Source organism: Vombatus ursinus, unplaced genomic scaffold (genome assembly GCF_900497805.2).
Source record: "Vombatus ursinus unplaced genomic scaffold, bare-nosed wombat genome assembly UNPS02014848.1, whole genome shotgun sequence".
NCBI classification, from domain to species: domain Eukaryota; kingdom Metazoa; phylum Chordata; class Mammalia; order Diprotodontia; family Vombatidae; genus Vombatus; species Vombatus ursinus.
The window spans coordinates 3,597,635-3,624,280 of NW_020954626.1; the positions used below are offsets into that span (position 1 = coordinate 3,597,635).

A 26,646-nucleotide genomic window follows, 5' to 3' on the forward strand; every position below is an offset into this window, starting at 1 on the left:
TTAAGACTGTATATGATGCTAGCACTGGTGTCATGGACTCAGAATTCGGAAACCTAAGCACAGAAATGGAGCAAGAAGTAACCTTAGAAGCTATCTAGTAAAACTCAACTCAGTTTATAGATGAAGAAGCTGACACTTAAGAGTTAAGTGACTTGCTCAAGGTCACCTGGGCAGCAGAGCTGAGATTCAAAACTATATCCTCTGACAACAAATCCAGAATTCTCCCTTCTGCACAAGATTAGGAAACTAGAATCTGAAGCTTCATCAGGATTTAGCATTAGTGGTAACAGTAATGGCCTCCCCAGTGTGAAGGAAACCTTGTTCGGGGCTCCCCTTCATCCAGGTTCCGCCCAGCATAGGGTGTCAGGAGGAAGGGGGGCTACATTTGCTTAGATTTTCCTCAGGGCCTTCTACTCTCTCAATGGTACTCTAGAATGCTCAAACTTTGACAAGCCAAATTCAATTCAATTTCCTGTCTCTATTACTAATTAGCTGCATGATCTTTGGCAAGCCAAAGGTCTCTTTGTCTCTCAAGTTTCTCATCTGGAAAATGAAGACAATACTCGGCTCACTCACTTCACAGATGTTATGACAACAGCTTCCATCTATTTAAAGGAGATACAAAAGCCAGGCTGCCAACACCTGAAGGGTCATTCAAAGTTGAGAGTGCCAACAAATTTGGCCACTCTTTAATGTACTTCCTATCTTACTTCTAGTAAGCCTCCTGGAAATAATTTCCTGCTTCATTACATTAAATAATGTTTTTCATCTATTAACTACTCATGATTTTTAGCTTCTAGTTGTTAGAATAAAGAGATAAAATGATAGCATTAAAATTTCAGTTGACAGTGATATTTTTAACCTTGGCTACTTGCCTAAACATGGTAACTCCCTGTATCTTTTTCTTTACATCAGGGTCAAGTGGAAGTGACCTGTACTTACCTGTTCATCAACTTTACGCTGCAATTGCATAATCTTGTTTTCCATACCAATGTGCAGCTTCTTATAGCGCTCAACAGAGCGGGCCTCAATCTTCAACTTCTTCAGCTCTCGTTTGGCCATCATTCGTCGGAAACAGCACTGCAGGTAGACGATGGCCTTTAGACACCTTTTGTAGTGCAGCCGAGCCAGCCAGCCACGCACCTGCTTCTGGATGATGATGGCCTTATGTTCACAGAGGATCTGCAAAAGAAGATAAATGTGAAGCAACACTATACCCCAGAGTCCACCTGGTTCATAGCAATAATGCATTCATTTGATGAACTAGAAGAGCAGGAGACACATGAAACATGAATTATTATATGCTGGTAGCATATGCATGCACATTTTTAAAAGACAGTTTGAGGGTTTAAATAAGGATATGCATTCTATTTCTGTAAATATGATCTATGCATATAGACAAAGCAATGACATTTATATGGTGTCTTTAAAAATAAAAGCAAGGGATAGTATGATCAGGGAAGGAAAGCTAAAACAGAAAGGAATAACTCAATCTTGGCATCTGCCTCATTGTTGGATGATTCTTTTTAGTCTCCTGTCATTGGCTGACACTCAAATTAACAAAATTTGGCATCCCAAGAATCACCTGCTATTGAAGGTACATATTTTCCCACCATTTATTACCATTACTTGACAATGCTTTATAATAATAGCTAGCATTTTTATGGCACTTTAAGGTTTACAAAGCACTTTACAAATATTATCTAATTTCGTCCTCAAGACAACCATGGGAGATAGGTTTTATTCTTATTCCTATTATATAAATAAGGATTGGATATTAATGGGCTGATTTTTAAGGCCTACTGGGGGGCTTTTTTTTTAGGTATAAAACAGGCACTCATATTGATCATCCTCAAGAAAATCTCCCTAAAGAGAGTTTTACAAGCACTGTACCAAATGGAGTTGAATTCAGTTTGTCGCATCCAAAAGAAGGAGGAACAAAGACACAAAGAAATTTTATAAAACACCTGTCTATCAAAAACCAGACAAATTAACAGGAAAACTAGGAACAAAATTAAATCTTTGATGCTTATAATACAAACTATTTTTATATCACCTTATATTTTTAAAAATCCATCACAATGTTCAAGTGAACTTTCCAGCAATTAAAGCTGTCCAATAACCAAATTTCCCATTACTAGAGAAATTCAAGCAAAATCTGAATGACTACCTATCAAGGTCATTGTAGAAAGGGTGTATATATTATGTTAAAGGTTTATCTAGATGTTATCTAAGATCCCTACAAAATCTAAGATTCTATGAAATCACTTTCTCAGTATATAAACTATTTTCTAAATGAATTTTTGATCATTTGGCCTTAAGAATAATATTAGTTTTTCTTCTACTGTTCAGAGCCCAGAAAGTTCTGTGATTGCTTAAAAAATATTATTATCACCGGACACCTGCCATGTGCAAATGTCAAAATGTACAAAGCTTCTTAAAGAAGCGATTAAAATATAACAGTGTAGTGATCTAAAGGAAGCAATATATTCCTGTGTTCAGATTTATTCATAAGAAACTAAACACAATGAAAAAACAATATAACACTTTGGTTCTGTTGGAAAGAATTAGCCAATATTTAAAATTTGGGGGGGGGGTGGAGACAAGATGGCAGAGTACAGGCAGTGACCCAGTTGAACTCTCCCACCATTCTCTTCCAAACAACTTTAAAATAACTCCTCAAATCAAATTTTGAAACAGCAGAGCCAACGAAAGGTGAGAGTGAGACATCTTTCCAGTCTAAGACAATTTAGAAGTATGGCAAGAAAAATCTGTGACACAACAGTGGATGCCAGCCAGGAGCACATGTGGAGAGAGCACCAGTGGCGAGCCTTGGAGGCAGCTATGACAATGTCGGTGGCAGCAGCAGCAATTTCAGGAGCTCTCAGCTCAGAGCCAGGAAGGGGGTCAGAAAGCTGGTCATAAAGAGAATACAGGGGACAGTCTGCTGTCATTGGGTACAGCTAGCACTGATTGGCAATTCTACTGCCCAAAAGCAGTTCTGGGTCACAGTTCCAGGGTAGAAAGGAGTGCTTGTGATTGGTCACCAGCCATCAGCGGTTCTGGTCACAGTTTCAGAGGGCTGAGGAGAATGAGCATTTGCAGCCACAGGAGAACAGAGGACCTGGTCATAGTTCCAGGGCCAAGAGGAACACTAGAATTTGCAGCTGCAGAAAAGCAGGGGCCTTTCCTAGGTAAACACCAAAGTGCAGTGACCATACCTTTCCCCATTTCTCACCATCTTAGAAGCACCAAAAAGTTGTAGACCCCCAGACCTAGTTCTGAAAACAGCAGCACCAAAAGCCTGAAGCTTGAGACAGTGCTTTGCCACCCCCTGGTTAACAGACTTTAACTTTAAAGTAAATTTCAAAATCAAGAAATAGGCAGAAAAATGAGTAAACAAAAACAATAACAAAAGAACTTGACCATAAAAAGCTACTATGGGGGCAGTTAGGTAGCACAGTGGATAGAGCATTGCCCCTGGAGTCAGGAGGACCTGAGGTCAAATCTGGTCTCAGACCAGATACTTGACACTTACTACCTGTGTGATCTTGAGCAAGTCACTGAATCCCAATTGCCTTGCCAAAAAAAAAAAAAGAAGCTACTATAGTAACAGGAAAGATCAAGACATAAGAGAAGACAATGTGAAAACAGCTACAAGCAAAACCTCAAAGGAAAATGCTAATTGGACTCAAACAGAATAAGAAATCCTGGAAAAGTTAGAGAAAATAAGAGTGGTAAAGAAAAAACATGAGAAAAGAAATGAGAGTGATGTAAGAAAATTATGAAAAGAAAATTAATAGCTTGGTAACAGAGGCACATAAAAATACTGAAGAAAATAATGCCTTAAAAAAATGGGATTGGCCTAATGGCAAAAGAGGCACAAAAATTCATTGACAAAAAGAATTCTGTTAAAAGCATAATAGGTCAAATGGAAAAGGAGGCACAAAATTCACTGAAGAAAAGATCCTTAAGGGGCAGCTAAGTGGCACAGTGGATAGATCACTGGGCTTGGAATCAAGAGGACCTGAGTTCAAATCTGGCCCCACACAGACACTTGACACTCCAGCTGTGTGACCGTGGGCAAGTCACTTAACCCTAATTGCCTCACCCCAAAAAATCCTTGAAAAGCAGAAGTGAGCAAATGGGAAAAGAGGTATAAAAGCTCACTGAAGAAAACAATTTCTTAAAATTAGAATTGGGCAAGTGGAAGCTAATGACTCCATGAAATATCAAGAAATAATAAAACAAAGACAAAAGAATGAGAAAATAGAACATGTGAAATAATCTCATCAGAAAAACAACTGACCTAGAAAACAGATCCAAGACAGACAATTTAAGAATTATTGGACTACTCTGACAGCCATGATCAAAGAAAGAGCCTAGACATCACATTTTAAGAAATTGCAAAGCAAAACTGCCCTGATATGTTAAATTAGGAAAGAACTAAAAGAATTCACCCAATCTCCTCCTGAAAGAGATCCCAAAACAAAAACCTCCCAGGACTATTACAGAGCTTCCAGGTCAAGGAGAAAATATTTCAAGAAGCCAAAAAGGAACAATTCAAATATCATGGAACCACAGTCAGAATCACACAGGTTTAGCAGCTTCCATGTTAAAGGAGTGGAGGACTTGGAATATATTCTGGAAGGCAAAGAAGCTAGGATTACAAAAAAGACTAACCAACCCAGCAAAACTGAGTGTAAAAATTTTTTCAGGGGAAAAAAATGGAAATTTAATGAAGTAGAAAGCTTTCAAATATTCCTTATGAAAAGACCACAACTGAATAGAAAATTTGACTTTCAAATGCAATATTCAAGAGAAGCATAAAAGGTAAATATGAAAGAATAATCATGAGATTCAATAAAGTTAAACTGTTTACATTCCTATGTGGGAAAATGATTCATGTAACTCCCAAGAACTTTAAGATAAATAGAGTTGTTAGAAGCAGTCTACAAAGAGGGAATGGGTGTGAGTCGATCATGTTTGGATGATCTTTTTAAAAAATAAAGTGAAAGGGTGAGAAAGAGGAATGTAGTGGGAGAAGAGGGAAGGAAGAAGTAGAATGGGGAAATTTCTCACATAAAAAAGAGGCACACAAGGAAGAAAGTAGAGGAGAAAAATGGGGGGGGGCAATGCTTGAACCTGACTCTCATTGGAATTAGTTCAAAGAGGGAAAAAAATACCCACACACATATACATACATATACACATTCAGTTAGGTATAGAAATCTATCTTACCCAATAGGAAAATAGGAGGGGAAAGGGATAAGAGATATGGGGGCAAGGGGAGAATGACAAAGGGAAGGACAGATTCAGGGAGGCAGGGGTCAGAAGCAAAACAAACTTTTGAGGAGGGACAGAATAAAAAGAAAGAAAGATAAACAGAAGAAAATAGAATGGAGGGGAAATACAATTAGTAATCATAACTGTGAATGTGAATGGGATGAGCTCACCCATAAAACAGAAGCGGATAGCAGAATACATCAGAAACCAGAAGCCAACAATATGTTGTTTATAACATATGCACTTGAAACAAAAAGACACACATAGAGTTAAAATAAAGGGCTGGAACTGAATCTATTATGCTTCAGATGAAGAAAAAAAGGCAAGGGGAGCAATCATGATTTCAGACACAGCAAAAACGGAAATAGACCTAATTAAAAGAGATCGTCATGGAAACTATATTTTGCAAAAAGGTACCATAGACAATGAAGTAACATTAAAAAAAATTTAAGAGCAAATTTCTCTGATAAAGGCCTCATTTCTCAAATATATAGGGAAGTGTGACAAATTTATAAAAATAAGAGCCATTCTCCAATTGATAAATGGTCAAAGGATATGAACAGGCAGTTTTCAGAAGAAGAAATGAAAGCTATGAAAAAATACTCTAACTCACTATTGATTAGAGAAATGCAAATTGAAATAACTCTGAAGTACCACCTCACCCCCAGCAAAAATGATAAATTCTGGAGAGGATGAGGGAAAATAGGTACATTGATAAATTGTTGGTGGAGTTGCAAACTGGTTCAATCATTCTGGAGAACAATTTGGAACTATGCCTGAGGGGCTTTAAATTTTGCATGCCCTTTGATCCAGCAATAATACTACTACTAGGTCTGCATTCCAAAGAGATCAAAGGAAAAAGGAAAAGGATCTATATGTATAAAATATTTATAACAGCTCCCTTTGTGCTGGCAAAGAGTTGGAAATTGAGGGAATGCTCATTAGCTGGGGAATGGCTGAACAAGTGGTATATGATTGTGATGGAGTACTATTTTGTTATAAGAAATGACAAAAAGGGTAGCTTCAGAAGAAAACATGGCAAGATCTATATGAACTCATGCAAAGGGAAGCAAGAACTGGGATGTACACAATAACAACAAGGTCGTAATGATGATCTACTGCGAAAGACTTGGCTATTCTGATCAATACAATGATCCAAGACAATTCCAAAGGACTCACGATGAAAAAAATGCTATCCAACTTCAGAGAGAAAAGTAGTGAACTCTGCATGCAAATTGAAGTATAATTTTCTCGCTTTATTTTTCTCAATTTTTTTTAATATGGTTAATATGGAAATATTTTTTGCATGATTTCACAGGTATAATCAATAAAATTTTGTTTGCATTTGGGGAAAGGAAGGAAAAGAATTTGGAACTCAAAATTTAAAAAGAAAAGAACGTTAAAAATAAATAATAAATTTTAAAAATAAAAAATAAAATGCAAATGCAAAATTACTCTAAATGCTTATACATAGAAAGATTATGGCAAAAATTAACCTGTTTTAAAAGCAAATTCACTGTCATGGTTTTTTGGTGTCTGTTTTCCATTATATGAACTCACTGTGATTTATACTGTTATTATATCAGGCATTATAAGCCTCTTACTAAATATAATCTTAATGGATGAACTGTACTTACCTGACCAACAGACAAGTATGAGGCAACAATAAAAAAAATTAAAGTTTTTCAAGCTTTAAACCTCAAAGAATTGAAAAGCAATTAATGCCCATTTTCCTAGTCTCATTTCCTTTCCCCATTTCTGCCTCTCTTTTAACTTGAAATGCTTATCTTCACTTCAGTAATTTTAGCTGAAAATAAACACTGCAATCTGCATTTCATTTTCACTATTGAGTCAGTGAGGTTGAAGGCCATTTGTTTCACCCTCAAATCTCAAGAAACCACCATGGAAAACACATAACCTGAAACATAGTTGGGTAAAATAATAATCTTATGACAACACAGAACACACAAATAGGGACTTCCTGACTCGTCATCTTCTACTAACATTGTATTTCTAACTTAATTTGTCCCTACATAACACTGTAGCTGAGCAATTCAACTCAGAAATAGCTTTCAAACTAATGGTGCTGCTCCGTTTCAGATGCTGCTGGGGAGAAGCTGGCAACCCAAGACAAGAAAGAAAAGGAATCAGCTTGAGGTGGTTCCTAAGCATCATTTCCTCAAGGAGGGTTTGTTTGTTTTTTAAAGGCAAAAGTATGTCTAAGTAGCTTTCCAAGGCAAGCCTAATGACACATGGAAAGAGTTCCAAAGTAACCAAAGCAACTTTAGGAGGAAAGGGAAAATAACCTAAGAATGACTCTCATTAAATTACTTTAAACACAGCTATAATATATGTTCCTATAAACCTTAGAAAGTAAAGGGGCTTGACTTTCTAGGAAATCTAAAAACAGTGGATGGAGGGCTTTCCAGGAGATCTTTATCACAGTCACAATATCAGGGAAACCTCTTAGGGGGTGGCTATGGAAAATGCACTTGTCTCAGAAATCATCTCTGAAGATACAGATGACATGCATAAATTTGGGTAAAGGAAAAATGGGGGAGATAGCTACACTTAGCTTTGACATTACTTCCAGGTTAAACATTCCAACTTCTTTGAATCTCCTCTAATTTCTCCATTTTCTCCTCCTCATCCCTGCCATCCTCCTCCCCACCCCAGGCCTTAAGATAAATCCAGAAGATACTCTGAGCACAATCAATAATGAATAATTATAACTAGAGTATTATTTTTTGATACTTTTGCATTGGATTTTAGTACCACATTTGCGTTCTTAAAATTAAGTAATGTATTGTTTTGTGTTTAGTTTATGGCCTATTATCACTCTTACATACATTTCAGTCACACGTAACAAATTATTTCCTAGTCTATATTTGTGATTTTTTCCCCCTTATTAAGTAAAATCTGTACTAATCTAGGCTGAATTTCATTGTTAGCTCTTACCCCTTGGTTCAATTTACCAAGGCCATTTTAACTGTGTTTTTCCTCTCCTAGCCTGTACAACTTAATGATATATTTTCATTCTACCATCATAATTGATGATGATGCTACTTAAGATGAAAGCCAGTTTCCACACCTGAATCCCACATGACTATGTCTCCAAACCCCCAAAATCTCTATGAATGACTCTTTAAATAGTCATGCACATGCTGTCCTATTTTGTATAGCAATTTTCCAATTTATTACAAATATGCCTAATAGAAGAGATTCAAAAGCCTTACTAAATTCATAGAGTGACTATATTTATCACTTCCCTTCTGATCAACCAGATTCATCATTCTGGCAGAGACTAAGATTAAGATTTATTTGATTCTACTTTATTTATACCTATTCTCACTTGATATTAAATTATTCAATCAGTATTGTTTAAGGTATAGAAATACTTATCTGCCAGACTATATACCTCTCATGCAAAAGATACTTCTGGGCTCATTTTCTAGACTAGAGAAGAGAGATATCAAATTTTTCCTATCTACTTTTTTTATACATATGCTAAATTTACATAAGATTGGATACCTAAATTTTTAAACTGGTATTCACCTCTAAAAGTGTGCCTTCTATGGGTAGAGATAACGTCTACAATATACCTTCTGGTATTTTGTATGGTGCATATAATTCTGTGGACATTCAATAATTATTAATTACATGAATGATCAAGGAGATTGAACAGATTTGCTTACCTTATGATATCTATTTCTAGCCATGTAGCCTCGTAAGTAAGACTGAAGAATGATAGTGGCTGCTCGTTTGATTTGGTACTTCTTTTGGGCCACATACATTCGCCAATACTTCTGAATGATGGTGGCTGCATTGGTTCTGCGCAGAAACTTGGCATAGCTGTTCAAAGTAAGCAATGATAGAGTGTCAATAATTTAAAATATTCAGACATTCATGTCATGTGGCCTCTCAGAAAGGCAAGGTTTTCTATGGGATGTTAATGACACATATGTGTGTATATATATGTGCATGTGTGTGTGTGTGTGTGTGTGTGTGTATGTGTATAAATCAAATTCTGGAATCATAGGATCAGAGATTCATAGTGGAAAGGCAGCTTGCCACCTTGGACAACTCTCTTGTTTTAGAGATGAGAAAACTAAGACCCAGAGAAGTATCCTGCCTAAGAGAATAAGCAGTATAGTTAATTTTTAAACCAGGGTTCTGTAAGTCCAAATTCCTTGTTCTTTCCTCTGTACCACAAATAATATGCAAATTAAATGGATGTAATCTATTCAGTCATTAACATACATTGATATACTATTCTATTTTATGAAATTTATTTAGCACCATATATGGTCTCAAAAAATATTCATTAATCAGCTGTTGCTGCATAAATTCTGGACATAATCTATTCAGTCATTAATATACATTGATATACACTTCTACTTTATTAAGCTTGGTTAGCACCATATATGGTCTCAAAAAAAAAGTTCACTAATCAGCTATTGCTGCATAAATTCCCCCCTAAGGAATGTCTCATCTGGAATCTGATTGACCTATATAGTTCTCTTTTTCAGGTTCTCTTCACCTCACTTCTCCAGAAGACACTTCAATGGAATCACTACTAACTTGACCATGATAATATGCCAACTTTTTTCAACCATTTGGTTTCTTTGCTCTCTTTAAACCCTTAAGAAGAGATAGTAGATAAGCAATTCTAAGGCATTCCAGTCCAGGGAATGAAAATCCACACGGCACCTGTATGAGATGGCCTTATGGTTTTAGAAAGAAGCTTGCATTCTCAATTTACTTGGAACTAAATAATTTTCACACTCTTGTATGAAAACATTACATGGCATGATGCCTCTTCTTCATAATCTGCTCATGTGAAAACAAGATGTTGAATGCATCTTTTCAACATATTCAGGTTCAAAAGGATATACTGTGGGTGTTATCTATATTTCACTTTTACAAAGCAAAAGTCCATTGTGAAAGCAGATGAACATTAAGTGTGAGATTACCGCTGAAATTAATAGTAACAAGAATGAGAGTGATTATTGGTTTACTTTTAAGATACTGAGTGTATATCCAACAAACATAGACTATGTACCTACATATGCAAAGTGTATGTTATGGGTATGTTTTTTAAGACATGAAAACCAGATAGTGGAATTATATATATGATAAAATTTTCATGACTTTCAGCTTTATTCATTGGCTTATACTGCTTTTCAGCAGTAAGACCATGAAGAGAATTTCATTTTAAGAGAGACAAGCTACTATGCACAAAGGACATGATATTCTACTTAATCTCCTGAAAACAAATAGCCTAGCATGGAGCACAGAAGGAGAAAGAGGCCAGCAGCCTTCTATGAATGTCCTGTTTAGGAGATTCTAAAATCAGATGGCATAGTTCTGCTCACCATCGCGCCTGGTAGCCTCGAACATATCTCTGAATAGTAATAGCTGCTTTCTTCATACGCAGGTATTTCTTTCGCAGCAACCAGCCCCGAATTGTCTTCTGGATGCGGATACAGGCAGCCCTCAACTTGTCTGCCCTTATTTTTTCCAAATAAGCTACTTGCCCCGCTCGGAAAAATATCTTGGTCTTACCAAACTGGTATTTATCTTTATCCTATTTTCAGAGAAAAATTTATATTCAGAAGCAAGATTAATGGTCATATAAATAAAAGGTTAGAACAGAAAGGGAAACAAAGATTATCTAAAAGCAGAATCAGTAAAGAGGTGAAACTACGTCTAACATTTTTGCTAATCAGCAATTAACTAAGGGAGCCAGATTTTGATCCTAGGCACTTCTGTACAAAATTTCTATGATTAGTGAGGTTGAGGAAGTGGAAGGGATTTTAAGGAAGGCTATAATGACAACTAATTTCCAGAGTTCTTCTACCTGGGAATATTATTTGAGGCCAAAACTTGGTGGTGGGATTTGGGGTAGTTTTTTGTTAGCTTGTTTGTATTTTAAACATCTCAAGGAAATGGAGATGTTGATATTCTCTTTGATTGATTCATGCTGTAAATGTCTGTATTCCAGGTGAAAGCTGAGGGGACAAAAACACCACGAATAAGATAAGTCTAAAAGTGCACAAAATTAGAGAACATTAAGATTGGTATATTTATATTGAGTTGGCTTTCCTTTAAAGTCATTAATGTTTGTTTCAACTATAGTGTTATTGAGGCTTTTTAAAAAAATCTTAAATACATATTAAAATATAGGTGAAGCTGAAGGCCTTCTAACAAGTTCAAAGCCATTTTTAGAAAATGAAGGTCAATATGGCACCTAGACCTTTAGAGTTAAAAGAGACCTGAGTGGTCATCAAGTCAACATTCCTAATTTCAGAGATAAGAACCTAAGGACCCTGAGCGACTACAGCTTGCCCAAGGCCACACAGGTAGGCCACAGAGGAGGCAAGACTTGAATCCAGGTCTTTGGGTTCCACGCCCACTGCTCTTTCCACTGGACCATGTGGCCTCTTCTACAATAGGCACAATGTAGCAGATACCTCTGGGTATGCAGACACTCTGTGGTAGGCCTTGGAGTGAAGTATGTATCAGGTGAACCATTCACCGAGAAAGCAGTCTGAAAGGAACCCACATGATCCAAAATTCTCAGGGGACACACAGAAAAGACAACCACCATATTCACTGACAAGCTTACAGAAGAAAAAAATCAGAAAGCTTCACCTGAATCAGGACCTTCTGGATTCTTCCTTTTGTTAGTCCTATTCCCCTTCCCTCCCCAAATTACTTTGCATTTACTTTGTATGTGTTTTCACATTAACATGGTTTCCCCAGGGTAGAACGTAAGCTCCTTGAGGGCAGGGACTGTTTTATTCTTGTCTTGGCAATACCAGCCTGTTGCATAGTGCCTGGAATGTAGTAGGTGCTTAATGAATGCTTGCAGATTTTAATTTCTACAGAAATACATAAAGACTATACAGAACTGACCCCCAGGGCTTGGGGTGGAATGCAAAAATAGAGGGTGAGAGGTTTTTTGATTTGTCTTTGCATCTCTAGTATCTAGTACAGTACCTGGCATATATTAAGTAGGTGTTCAATAAACACATGTTGGATTAAAACAAACAGAAAAGAAACTAGAATGATTCTCCTTTTCTCTCCTCTCCTCTCTCTGACCACTGCTTTAGACCAAGCCCTGCCTTCTTTCTTCTCTCAGAGGTTCCATGCACTACAGTCAAACTACAACTCAAGATGTCTGCCACCTATCTCAGCAAAGCCCCATGTATAAATTCTGAGAGGAAACATGGTATCATGGATAGAAGATTGAACTTGGAACAAGGAAAATCCACATTGAAATCCTGCCTCTGACATTAGCTGCATGAACATGTTCCAAGCAAGTGTTGGGCAGATCAAAATGAGCTAAAAAGAAATGAAATTCTAATGAAAAATGGAATACAACTCAAAAAGTAAAAATTAACTACACTGCTTCCAGATTCGTCCTTCATAAAAAGCTGCTTTCACCATGACCCTCCCCTGTTTCAAAACTTTCAATCAAATGCAGCAAGTATTTATTAAGTACTTACTACGTGCTAGGCACAGTGCTAGTTGCTGGGATATAAAGACAAAAAGGAAACAATTGCCTGCCCTCCAGAAGCTTGGATTTTACTAAAGAGTCATTATTGTTATTTGGAGGGTGGAAGGGGGAAGAACTAAGAGGAATAATGAAGAGACTGGTACAGGAAGTGGTCCCTGAGCCATGTTTTAAAGCAGGTGTGCACAACCCATGGGCCATTTGTGACGCACCAAAATTTTTTCTGTAGGCCGCTGAAATCCTTTGGCATGCCACAAGCAGCCCAAAGGTTGTGCAGGTCTTCTTTAAAGGGATCTGGCCGGGGCGGGGGGGGGGGGGGGGGCTAGGGGGCCCAGTGGATAGAACACCAGCCCTGGAGGCAGGACGACCTGAGTTCAAATCTGACCTCAGACACATAATACTTCCTAGCTGTGTGACTCTGGGCAAGTCACTTAACCCCAATTGCCTCACCCCCCAAAAAATAAATAAGATACTTTGGGGCAGTTAGGTGACGCAGTAGATAGAGCACTGGCCCTGAAGACAGGAGGACCTGAGTTCAAATCTGGTCTCAGACCAAACACTTGACACTTATTAGCTGTGTGACTCTGGGCAAGTCATTTAACCCCAAATTGCCTAAAAAAAAAAAAAAGGGATCTGGGGACTATAGACAGCAGAGGTGAGGAGGGGAATCATTCCAGGCTTGGAAAGTCATTTGCACAAAGATATGGAACAAAGAAAAGGAGTGTCACTCACAAGGGAACGACAGCAAACGGAACAGCAAACGTCTGGCTGGGACGTAGAAAGCATGCAAGCCTTTATTACTTCCTTAGCAGCTGTAAAACAAACTCTTAATTCTAGATTTCAAGGCCCTGGCCGATCTTGTCTCTCCTCAATATAAACTCTCCATTTCAGCCAAACTGGACTACGCACTGGACTAAGAACATGCTTTGGGCTTCCTTACTTCAACATTTGGGCATAACTTCCTTCACTCCTGCCCCTACAACCCAGATCTTATAATGTATGCCTTGTTTATTTTTGTTTGTTTGTCTAAATTCTATCCACACTTTAAGGTTTCCTTCTTATCTGAAGCCTTCTCTGATAATTTCAACAAGAAGGTGGTCTTATATTGTTATTTTTCCCATAGGTACATGTACTGTTACCTTACCTAGCTTGTAAGCCTCTATAAGGGACTTAAGCCCCACTAAGTGAAAGATATACTTTTAATTCCTTGTATCTCCCACAATGCCAAGCATGGTATCTTGCACAAGAAACCAATTAGACATTTATTATTGTTGGTTTTCTAAAAAAGGAAAAGGTGAAAATCATTTAGCCAAAAAGTACTGCCTAACTGCCAAACAGCTTCTGTTCTGGTCCCAGATGATGTAACACTGCCTCAGAACTCAAGATGATCCTTCCTACCATCACTGAACCCCTAAAAAACTCTCTGCTGTGCCTGGATCCTCAAGCAATTGCTTCAATATGCTGTCATTCTTTAATTCCAATTTTATATTAATTCAGCCTAGTCTTCTTTTCCCCACCAAAAGTTTTAACTGGAAGCTCCTAATGTCCCTAAGCAATCAAAATAAAATAGATTCTTAAGGCAAAAATCTGTCAACCAAAAGTTTAATAAAAAAGTCTCCTACCAATATCAATTTCTCTAATACATTTTTGCACGTCTGCTTCCTGTCACTAAGTACATCTTTTTGCTTCATCAAGACACGATAGCGACTAAAAAATTCTTGATATGTCCACCTGCCAAAAGAAATCAACAAAAGCTTAGTTAAATATTTGGGAATGTCTCCCCCTAAAAAAGAAAATGTCTGACTTAAGAAATACCTGGCCTACCTGGAGGGGAAACCTGCTGCACTAATTCGGATGGTTTCCAAGACGCCACATGCCCTCAACTGCTGTACCGCCCGCTTTTCATCAAACCTACAAGTGAAAATGCAAAATTGTTAATATACAAGAAGCATTAGTGTAGTCAAGCACAAGTGTGACTACAGCTCCAATTTGCTTCCCATCATTTTGCTCTATAAGAATTAGCTGATAAAAACATGATACTATGAAAGAGAAAGAAAGAAACTGATGGTTCTAAAGACAGTGTGGGAAAAAAAAAAAAACCTAGTCATGAAGGCAGGTCAGTGATTAACAGTGAGAATATGAACATAAAAGGGCTCTAGTCAGGTTTGTGCCAAAGTACACCTGACCATGAGTCAGGATCATATCTCTAAGTGTCTAGTTCCTATAGTACTCAAAGTAGGCTTAAAAGACCATCCTTTCAAATGTTTTAATATTCCCAAAGACCTTTGCACTCAATCTCAGTTATGGCCACAATAACCACACCCTTACCTTGGTTCAATTTGAAACTTTCAGTTTTCTTTAGGTTACTTTGTGCCGTTTTCTTCTCATTCTCTCTTTCAGTTTACTTACAACTCTTTTAATAATAATAATAGAAATAGTAATAATAATAATAACAATAGCTAGTATTTTCACAGGGCTTTAAGATTTACAAAACACTTCATATGTTATTTCATTTGGTGATTCTCACAACCTTGGAAAGTAAGCACTGTTATGATCTCCATTTTATAGATGAGGAAACTGAGGCTGACAGAGATTAACTGACTTGTCCAAGGTCCAAAGTTAATAAGTGTCTGGGGCTAAATTTGAACTCAGGTCTTCCTGACTCTAAGCCCAGAGCTCTACCCATTGTGCCACCTAGCTGCCTCAAGATAGCTTCTTTTCCAAGTGATTTATTACTCAGTGACTTCTTTCCCAGGGTCATTAAATACACTTTTTTCAACTGAGAAGTTAAAAAATACACTTACGTAAATGGAAACTTGAAGTCATTTGGTTTAATACAACGCACATAATGGGGAGTTGTAGCATTGAGGGTCTCCATCAGCAGATGAAGGGAGTTTCTGAACTATATGAAAAACGAGAGAAAAGAGGAGTCAAAGTTATGAGTTGGATTAGCTTTAAGATCATGTCATCTTGTTCATGGATTTTTTTTTAATACTATATAAAAAATCATCAGTGAATGAAATAGGAATGAAACCAGTGAAAAAGAAGATACCAATAGAGTATCTCATTTTCAAAATGTATGCTTTCCATTACAGTAGGAATGATCTCATAATGGTGGACACTGGTTAGAGCTTTAGAATTCATAAAGTTAACAAACCTGTGAGACAGGCAGAACAACCATTATAACGGCATTTATAGTCATGAAAACCAAAGCTTAGAAGGTTTAAGGGATATGTCTAAAGTCACACTAGCTAGGATTCAAAACCAAATATTTTGATTTCAAGTCTGGAACTTTCTACCCCACCAAAGTGCCTCTTTTAAATACTCTTCCTATGTCATTAGTGCAAAACATATTGGCACCCATCATCCTGACTTCTTAAATACAGAAAGGTAATTGCTAAAGGACTGCTAGAACTGAAAGCAACAGCAATTTGAGTTTGAACATTGTAGATTTAATTTGAAAAACACAAATCATTTCTCTCCCATCTTCAGTCCACATAATTTGATTCAGAGTGATACTTAAGTATTATGGACACAAAATTCGCACTCAATTTTGAGGTTTACCTCAAAATCAACTTTTTTTTTTTTGTGCTAAAAAGTATTGAAAAACGTAGTTACTACCCAGGAGGCAGCTAGGTTCGGTGGATAGAGGATGGGCTAGAGCTGGAGTCAGGAAGATCTGAGATCAAATCCAGCCTTAGACACTTACTAATTGTGTGCCTTAGTTCCTCATCTGTAAAATGGGGAAATACTGGAGAAGGAAATGGCAGACCACTTTAGTATCTTTGCCAAAAAAACTCCATAGACAAAGTCCATAGGGTCACAAAAAGTCGGATATGATGGAACAACAACCTAGAGGCAGTGTGGTACAGTAAAAGGAGAAATTACTTGAGTCAGAGGAATGGGTTTAAATGCTGCCTCTGATTCATATTATGTGTTAGCTTAGACAAGACACCCTTAGGAATCAGTTTCCTTGTGTGCAAAATAAAGGAGTTGGACTAGCCAGCCACTGAGCTTCCTTTGAAATCCAAATCTGTAATCCTATGAAATTAGCACACAGGGTGTGTGTGTGTGTGTGTGTGTGTGTGTGTGTGTGTGTGTGTGTATGTGTATGTGTGTATGTGTGTGAGTGTAAATGTGGGCATGTCTGTGTATGTGGGGGTGGGGGGTGGGGGGGGCAGCCGGGAACTGATTTCTTCCCTGTGGAGAATTCCAAGTGCAGAAATTCCCTCTACTCTCCACAAATAGATGGACTGATGATTTGTCTGGAATTTATCATCTGAGACAGTTGCCTAGGAAGTGGAGAGGTTTAGAAGTCCATGATCATAATACTGAGATGTGTCAGAAGCAGGATGACTTGAACCCAGGTCTTCCTAACTCCAAGGCTGACCCTTCATCAACTGTTTCTGTTTCTACACATACACACACACACACACACACACACACACACACACACACACACACACAGAAACACACACACTCTCAAAGATTTAGAGCTGGAAAAGACCTTAGATGTCATTTAGCCCAGATACCTCAGTTTTAGATGAGGAACTGAGGCTTCTCATGAATGCTAACATTATTCAAATTCCAGTGACATGAAATAGAAAGCACAGTATTATCTCACTTGTGGAGCTCTTTGTCCATCATCCTGATCTGGCAGAAACCCAGTTTACCAAGCTTAAAAGCAGAAGACCAGATGTTAATTTATTATTAAACTAGACATTCCTGGAGGGGGCAAAGGAACATCCTACGTTTCTCCTTTTCCTGAAAAGAAGATGCTACTTATCGATACTGATATTTTGTGAATACCGTTTTTTAAATAGTGTTTTTAGCTTATTCTTCAGGCCCTGAGGCAAAATGATTATGAAGGGAAAAAATTTCTGTGCAAAAATACCTCTACTCCCTTAATTCTTCTTAGGTGGGGTTGGGAAGCGCCTACCTTAAGGACTAACCTGAAAGCTGTTATATTCCTAGAGGCTTATCCTAGTGGCTATTGGGTAAAAGGCCAGGCCATGATCATAAAGGTGTTTTCACACCTTGGATAAAGGTCAGATGTGCCTATTTTGTACCTACCAACTACCAAGCTTAAAATGCAGCATCCATGACTAGAAACAGCAGCTAGATAAAGCTTGACTTTGAGGTCCTTGCACAATTCAAGTCAAAAGGAAGCAAAGACAAGCAATGCTTTGTTTTCTCTGAGGTCCTTAGAGTTAGGAACTGGAAGTCTGCCTCATTTATTCATTCATTTGACAACCATTTATTTAATGTGTGCTGCATCCCCTAGAGGGTACGACACTAAGAGAAATAGAAGGCAAAGTTCTTGACCTTCAGTAGCTTAGATTCTATGTAAGTGTGTATATGAAAGAGAAAAAGATCAAGATTATTCTAATACGAAACTCAAAGATCTGGCTGAATTGAGAAACCGATAAAATCTTTTTTGGTTGAGCTGAATCAGAAAAGGATTCATAAAAAAGATGAGGGTGCAACTAGAGGTGGGCTATGAAGAATGTGTAGGATTAGGGTTGGTAGAATGTGTTGGGGGGGAGGAAATGGATATTAAATCATATTCAATTATGCAAACGTTTCTTAATCATTTATTATGTGTCAGACAGTATGTTAGCCAGGGATTAAAGACAAAAAGAAATTTATTCATGTCCTTAATGAGCTTACATTCTATTGGGTTAAAGTCCCAGTAACTTCTTATTGGATAAGAAGAATTAAATATCAGGGGTCATTGAGTAAGGGCAAGGAAAGTTTGTGTCCTAACTGATGTTAGGAAAGGAAGGAGATTAGCTATGTGTCACTCACCTGGTGTCCCACAGTTTTCTTATGCTCTTTTGCTGACTGGCCTGGTCTAACCTTAGTTGGCTTTATAGGAGTCCTGGAGAGGGGGGTACGCCCAGAAGGAGTGGCTGAAGAAGGGCTAATGGCTTTTTCATCATCTCGAAATAATTCTGGGAGCATCTTAAACTATGTCACAAACAGAAAAAAAATATTAAAACTGGAATAAAAATATAAACCTAGCGAAAAAACAATGTGATATTCTCCAACTATAGTGGATCATTTCAAGTAACCCTAGAAAAATGCTTTCAGACTCATACTCCATGAACATTATATGATTCAATGGCAAAGAAACAGTAGAAGATTTAAAGTCAGATGTTAAAACAATATATGTTTGTAATATGTTGTTCTACAACACAGATTTTATAAGTGAATTCATAAAATTCATAAAAATGCTTTTTTCTTTTCATTTTTATTGATATCTTGTCTTTACATCACCAGTATTTCTGAATATACCCCTTCTTCATATACTACATAGTGAACCATCCCTTCTAATAAAGAAAAAAGAAAGCAAAACAAACAATAATTAAGCAGAACCAATACATCAACTGAGTGACCTTACATATGATATTCTGCATCCATATTTCTAACACCATCTCTGCAAAGAAGGGAGAGAAGTGCATTTTATCAGCTCTTCCCTAGGACAAAGATTCTTGGTCATTACAATCATAGTGTTAAGATTTGATTATTTGTTCTTTCTATTTACATTGGTGTTATAAGGAATACTGACTTCCTGCTTCTGTTTAATTCATTTTTGAACCAGTTCATGTAGAACTTCCCATAAGAAATTTTAAATGTGAAAATATTATTGCTGCTCTAGTGTTTCATTATGAAACATAAGCTTTTGTCTTAATACTGCAGTTTAACATGACAATTTGTTTCCATCATAAAGAAAACATTTTCATAGGAACTCAAGCTCAATTCAATTTAACAGGAAATTTTTATTAATGTCTACTATGTGCCAAGTATTGAAGGGAATATAAAGTTTAGGTAAAGCACAATATCAATGCCTTCACGAATATGACAGACAGTAGATATATGCATCACAGAGCCAAATATATAAATAAATAACAGCCATTTATATAGTCCTTTGAGACTTCTAAAGTACTTTATGTTCATAATCTCATGTGATTTCCAAAATGATCCAGTGATGTAAGTGCTACAGATCTTTTTATTCTTCAAAGCTCAGCTTAAGAAGTGGAGACAAGATGGCAGAATATCAGGAAATAGCAAATCAAACTCTCCTCCACTCCCACCCCCTCAAAAAAACTCCTCCAAAACAGATCTAGAAAGTGCAATAGACTGAATCTTGACGGGGAAATCCAATAAAATGTAACAGTGAGTCATTTTTCCAGCCCAGATTGGCATAGGGACACAGAGAGTTCTATGGACATTGGAATTTGGCCAAGAAATCAGGCTGAAAGAAACATTCCATAGGGAGAGGCTAGGCACAGGGCCAAGAAGAGTTCCCAGGCCTACACTAGGGCACTGTGTGCAGGGTGTGGGAACAGATGCCAACTACATAGTTCAGCCATCACTAATGTTCTCTTGGTCACCTTTTGTTGCAGTGGGTGAGGACCAGGCAAAACTTGAGCTTTCCTCTCATCTGAACTAGTTCAAGGAGGGAAGAATAAACATACACACATATTTAGGTACAGAAATTCATTGTACCCAACAGGGAAGCAGAAGGGAAAGGAGTTAAGAAACAGGTGGGCATAAATAAGAGAGAGAAGAGAAGAAATGGTAAAAAGCAAAACAGACTCTTGAGGAGGAGATAGAGTAAAAAAGAGAAAGCTACATATAAGAAAATAGGATGGAAAGAAATACACACAGCAATCATAGCTGATAATATGAATAGGATGAACTCACTCATAAAATGGATTAGAATGGATTAGAAACCAGAATCCAACAATATGTTGTTTATAAGAAATATACTTGAATCATAAAGATACACAAAGAGTTAAAAATAAGGGACTAGAACAGAATCTATTGTGCTTCAGCTGAAGTAAAAAAAGGCTGAAGTGGTGATCTTGATCTCAGATATTGTTGTTGCTCAGTCGTTTCAGTTGTGTCCAACTCTCTGTGACTCCACTTGGGGTTTTCTTGGCAAAGATACTGAAGTGGTTTGCTATTTCCTTCTCTACCTTATTTTGCAAAAGAGGAACTAAGGCAAACAGGATTAAGTAACTTGCCCAGGGTCACATAGCTAGTAAATGTCTGAGGCCAGATTTTAACTCAGGAAGATGAGTCTTCCTGACTCCAGGCCTGGCACTCTATCCACTGTGTCACCTAGCTGCCCAAAAGCAAGAACAGATCTAATTAAAAGAGATAAACAGGGAAACTACATTTTACTAAAAGACATTATAGGTAATAAATTAATATCAACAATGAACATACACACACCAAATAGCATAACATCCAAATTCTTAAAGGAAAGGGTAAATGGGTAACTGGAGAAAATAGTAAAATTATCATTAGTAGAAGGCCTCAATTCACCCCTCTCAGACCTAGATAAATCTAACCATAAAATAAATAAGAAAGAAGTTAAGAAGATGAATAGAATTTTAGAAAAGTTAGATGAGATAGACCTCTGGAGAATAGTGAATGGGAATAAAAAGAAATATACCTATTTTCAGTTGTACATTGTACCTTCACAAAAATTGGCCCATGTATTAGGGCATAAAATCATAGACAAATGCAGAAAAGCAGAAAATGTATTAAGTACTTCTTTTCCTGACCATTCAATAAAGATTATATTCAATAAAAGGCTTTTAAAGCACAGATTAAAAATTCATTTGAAACTAAATAATCTAATAATAAAGAATGACTGGATCAAAGAACAAATCACAGAGTCAATAATTTCATTAAATATAATTATAACAAGGATACAACAGACCAAAATTTGTAGGATGCAGCCAAGTCAGTAGTTTGAATTTTTATATCTCTGAAAGCTTACATAATTCAAAAAAAAAAAAAGAAGAAGAAAAGAAAGAAAGAAAGAGCATATTGAGGAATTGGGCTTGCAAATAAAAAAATCTAGAAAAACAGCAAATTAAAAACCCCAATTAAACACCAAAATAAAAACCCTGAAAACCAAAGAAGAGATGAACAAAACTGAAAGGGAAAAAAATAATTGAACTAATAAATAAAATTAGGAGCTAGTTTTTTTTTTTTAATGAAATAGATTAAATCATAGAACTCATATGATTAAAAAAAGGAAAGAAGAAAATCAAATGACTGGTATCAAAAGTTAAAAAGGTGAATTTACACAAAATGAAGAAGAAATAAAAGCAAAAATTATGATCTATTTTTCCTATATGCCAATAAAACTGACAATAAATGAGATGGATGAATATTCACAAAAATATAAATTGCCTGGATTAAGAGAACAAGAAATAGAATATTTAAATAATTTTATCTAAGAAAACAAAATCAAGTTGTAAATGAGCTCCCTAAGGAAAAAAAGAAAGAACAGACCGGATAAATTTACAGGCAAATTCTGCCAAACATTTAAAGAATAATTAATTCCAAAACCATATAAACTGTTTGAAAAATTAGGTAAAGAAGGAGTCCTATTAAATCCTTCTACAGCACAAATATGTTCTTGAAATTTAAACCAGCAAGAGTCAAAACAGAGGGGGAAAAACTGTAGATTAATTTCCCTAATGAATATCAATGTGAAAATTTTAAATAAAACTCTACTAAGGAGATTACAATTTATATCACAAAGATCATACACTATGACCTGGATAGATTTATACTAGGAATGCAGGGCTGGTTCAATACTGGGAAAACTATAAGCATTATTGACCATATTAAAAAAAACACACACACACTAGAAAGCACAGGAATCAATGGAACTGTCCTTAAAATAAGTAGTATCTATCTCGACATAAAAGCAAACATTATCTATCAGAATAAGCTAGAATCCTTTCCAATAAGACCAGGGGTGAAGTGAGGGCATCCATTATCACCATTACTATATAATATTTACTAGAAATGCTATCTACAGAAAAGAATTTGAAACAGAAAAAAATAAAAAAATAAAAGAGTCTCTGTTCTTTACACACATACACACACACTACATACAACAAAAATTATAGAAGATGGGAACACTGTCAAAAGGGCTGCAGAGGGGGTGGAGCCAAGATGGCAGAGTAAAAGCAGTGACTTGCTTGAGCTCTTCCCCAAGCTCCCCCCCAAATACCTCTAAAAAATGGCTCTAAACAAATTCTAGAGCAGCAGAATCCACAAAAAGACAGAGTGAAACAAATTTCTGGCCCAAGACAACCTGGATGGTTGATTGGAAATGTCTGTTGTGCCTAGCTGGGAGAGGAGCAAAGTTCAGCGTGGGGCATGCAGGCAAAGACAGGGACTCAGTGAACCTGGAACAGGCCTCAGGGGACTGAATCAAGGGGAGCTATGGTGGTTTCCAGACTTCTCAACCCCCAAAGGCAACTTGGAAGGTCAGTAGGAAAGGTCTGTTGGACCATGGTGAGAGAGGAGCTCAGTCTGGCCCCAGTCCCAGCACAGCCCTGGGGCAGTGGCTGCTTCTGGAGCTATCAGCCCACAGATGGAGGAAGGATCAAGTGGCTGATCAGAGGGGGAATGCAGGGATCTCTTTGCTAGTACTGAGGCAGGATTCTCTTGCTTTGCCAGTGCTTGGATCTGAATGGCAGTCCTGTGTGGTGGTCTTGGGGTGAGGAGGAGCACTGGCATGGTGGAGCTCATAGCCAGGTCAAGAGGGATTCACTCTCACAGTTCCAAGGCAGAAAAGACTGCATGTGGTCACTCACAGACCAGAGCACAGGCCAGGAAAGGAGTAAACATAACTCCCTTGATTGTACCACCTTGGAAGAACTGAAAATTTACAGGTCTCTGAAAACAGTTGCACAAAACCACTGAAGCCTGGGAGAGTACATTCTCCACACTGAAAGCAGACCCCTACCTTAACAAAGAGTTTAATAGTCAAGTAATTGGCTGGGAACGTGAGCAAACAGCACAAAAAAATCAGACTATAGAATCTTACTTTGGTGACAAAGAAGATCAAAACATACAACAAGAAGAAGACAACCAAGTCAAAGCTCCGAAGTCCAAAGCCTCCAAGAAAAATATGAATCAGTCTCAAGCCATGGAAGAGTTCCAAAAGGAATTTGAGAAGCAAGTAAGAGAAGTAGAGGAAAAATGGGAAAGAGAAATGAGAGTGATGCAAGAAAATCATGAAAAAAAAGTCAACAGTTTGCAAAAGGAGACCCAAAAATACTGAAGAAAATAACACCTTAAAAAATAGACTAACCCAAATGGCAAAAGAGGTCCAAAAAAACAATGAGGAGAAGAATGCCTTAAGAAGCAGAATTGGCCAAATGGAAAAGTCCAAAATTGTACTGAAGAAAATAATTCCTTAAAAATTAGAATGGAGCAATGGGAAGCTAATGACTGTATGAGAAATCAAGTAATTATAAAACAAAACCAAAAGAACGAAAAAATAGAAGACAATGTGAAATATCTCACTGGAAAAACAACTGACCTGGAAAATAGATCCAGGAGAGATCATTTAAAAATTATTGGACTAGTATGGCAGAAACTAGGCATAGTTCAAAATCTCACGCCATATAAACAAAGTCAAAATGGGTTCATGATTTAGATATAAAGGCTGATACTGTAAGCAAACTGGGAGAGCAAGGAATAGTTTACCTATCAGATTTATGGAGAACAGAAGAATTCATGACCAAACAGGAGATAGAGAACATTACAAAATGCAAAATAGATAACTTTGATTACATTAAATTGAAAAGTTTTTGCACAGAGCCAATGCAACCAAGATTAGAAGGAGAGTAGAAAATTGGGAAAGAATTTTTACAACAATTTGAAAGTCAAATTTTCTATTTAGCTCTGGCTTCTCAAGAATGCATTATATTCCTCTATGTCATTGAATATCAATTTTTCCTCCTCACTGATTACACTCAATTTTGCTGGGTAGGTAATTCTTGGTTTTAATCCTAGCTCCTTTGACCTCCGGAAGTAGAATGAAGTAAATTATCTCACATAAAAGTGGGAAGAAAAAGCTTTTACCATGGAGGGAAAGAAGGGAGAGGTGAGAGGGAATGAGTGAACTTTACTCTCATCGGATTTGTTTTAAGGAAGGAATAACTTTCACAGTCAATTGGGTATGGAAATCTATCTTACCCTACAAGAAAATGGGGGGAAGGGGATAAAAGAAGGGGGACGATAGAAGGGAGGGTAGATTCGGGGAGGAGATAATCAAAAGCAAACACTTTTGGGGAGGGACATGGTCAAAGGAAAGAATAGAATAAATGGGGGTGGGATAGGATGAAAGGAAACGTAGTTTTTCACAACATGGTTATTATGGAAGTGTTTTGCATGACTATACAGGTATAATCTGTATCAAGTTGCTTGCCTTCTCAATGAGGGTGGATGGGTAGGAAGGAAAGGAGAGAATTTGGAACCCACAGTTTTAAAAACAAATGTTAAAAATTGTTTTTACATGCAACTGGGAAACAAGATATACAGGCAATGGGGTATAGAAATCTATCCTGTCCTACAGGAAAATAGAAGGGGAAGTGGATAAGAAAAGGGCAGGGGCGCTGATAGAAGGGAGAGCAGATAAAGGGAAGAATTCAGAATGCACGTGTTGGGGGAGGGGAGAGATGGGGAGAAAATTTAGTATTCAAAATCTTGTGGAAGTGAATGTTGAAAACTAAAAATAAATTAATTAATTTAAAAATTTTTTTAAAAAGCAACAAGAATATAAAAAAAGGCAGAGCTGCTGAAAGGCACACTAAAACACTGCAGATGGATCTGTGAATTGTTCCAGCCATTCTGGAAAGCAATTTAGAATAAAGCTTTTTAAAAAGTGGCTAACGTTCCAGATCTTAAATTGTATTATAAAGTAGCAATCATCAAAACTACTTGGTACTGGCTGAGAAATAGAGTGGTGGATCAGTGGAATAAGGTATGCAAGACACAGTAGTCAATGGCTATAACACTGTGAATGGAAAGTCCCCCAAACACTAAAACTGAACCCAGTGTAATTGTAATGACCAAGCCTAGCCCTGAAGAAGATATGAGAAAATGCACTTACATCCCTTCTTTGCAAAATGGAATACTAAGTTGATGTGTTAGTTTTACTATATATATTTTTTCTTTTTTTTTTTCCAATTCTTTGTTACAAGGGATAGCTCCCTGAGGAGATAGGGAGTTATATTTGGAAATTAAGGTGATATAAAAATAAAAAATATCAATAAAAATAGCACATATATCCTTCTCTATCATGCCACCTGTAACCTCATCATCCTATAAAATCACATCAGCCTGGGTACTCATACCTAATCAGTACCCTCTGCTCCCAGAACTTCTGATTGAATGGCAGATCTATTTAAGAAAGGTTCTGAGGCCAGTCATCTTTCATTTACTACCTCGCTGCACTGTTTTGGATTTTTCCATCATATTCCCACACTAGGTACCTTTCCTTCTTCCACCCTAAGCCCTTTTCAGCTTTCTTTTGTCATGTTGTCTTCTACCATTAGATTATAATCTCCTCTAGAGCAGGTAGTGACTTTCTTTCTCATATTTGTATCACAAGTACTTAGCACAGCACCTAGCACACAATAATTTGGCTATAATGACTATTTTATGACCAAAGGAAAATATTATCCATGGTTACCTTGCTTGACTTAAGAACTTTAATTTGTTCTTCAAAAACTGTGTCCTTATTCTTCTCCAAGAAGCCTTCACACTGGTATTCAACCTGCAAATATACAGGAAAATTTTAATATCCAACCAAACTCTTCAATAACAACAAAAAAAGTTTTGGGCTAGTTATCAATTGCAAGAAACATGTCTTCAGTGCCTACTTTGTGTAGGGCACTATGTTAGGAATGTTTCCATCAATCAAAACAATTTCTATTATAAAAGTGAAATTATAAGATGCAAGTATATTAAAACTATAGTAAAACTCACCAGATGTTTCTTTGAGGACC

General features: G+C 37.0%; 1 protein-coding gene across 4 annotated transcripts in view; it reads right to left on the minus strand.

The window, feature by feature from the left end:
• MYO5A (myosin VA) overlaps window positions 1-26,646 on the minus strand; it is a 227,318-nt gene that overhangs the window by 71,637 nt on the left and 129,035 nt on the right. For all 4 annotated transcript variants that reach the window (XM_027840790.1, XM_027840789.1, XM_027840788.1 and 1 more), the window contains exons 14-21: window positions 26,331-26,414; window positions 18,614-18,775; window positions 15,610-15,707; window positions 14,630-14,716; window positions 14,428-14,536; window positions 10,662-10,873; window positions 8,982-9,138; window positions 943-1,182 (exon numbers count right to left, since the gene is read on the minus strand). In XM_027840790.1, coding sequence (XP_027696591.1) covers window positions 943-1,182; window positions 8,982-9,138; window positions 10,662-10,873; window positions 14,428-14,536; window positions 14,630-14,716; window positions 15,610-15,707; window positions 18,614-18,775; window positions 26,331-26,414 — 1,149 coding nt within the window. The remainder of the gene's footprint in view (window positions 1-942; window positions 1,183-8,981; window positions 9,139-10,661; window positions 10,874-14,427; window positions 14,537-14,629; window positions 14,717-15,609; window positions 15,708-18,613; window positions 18,776-26,330; window positions 26,415-26,646) is intronic.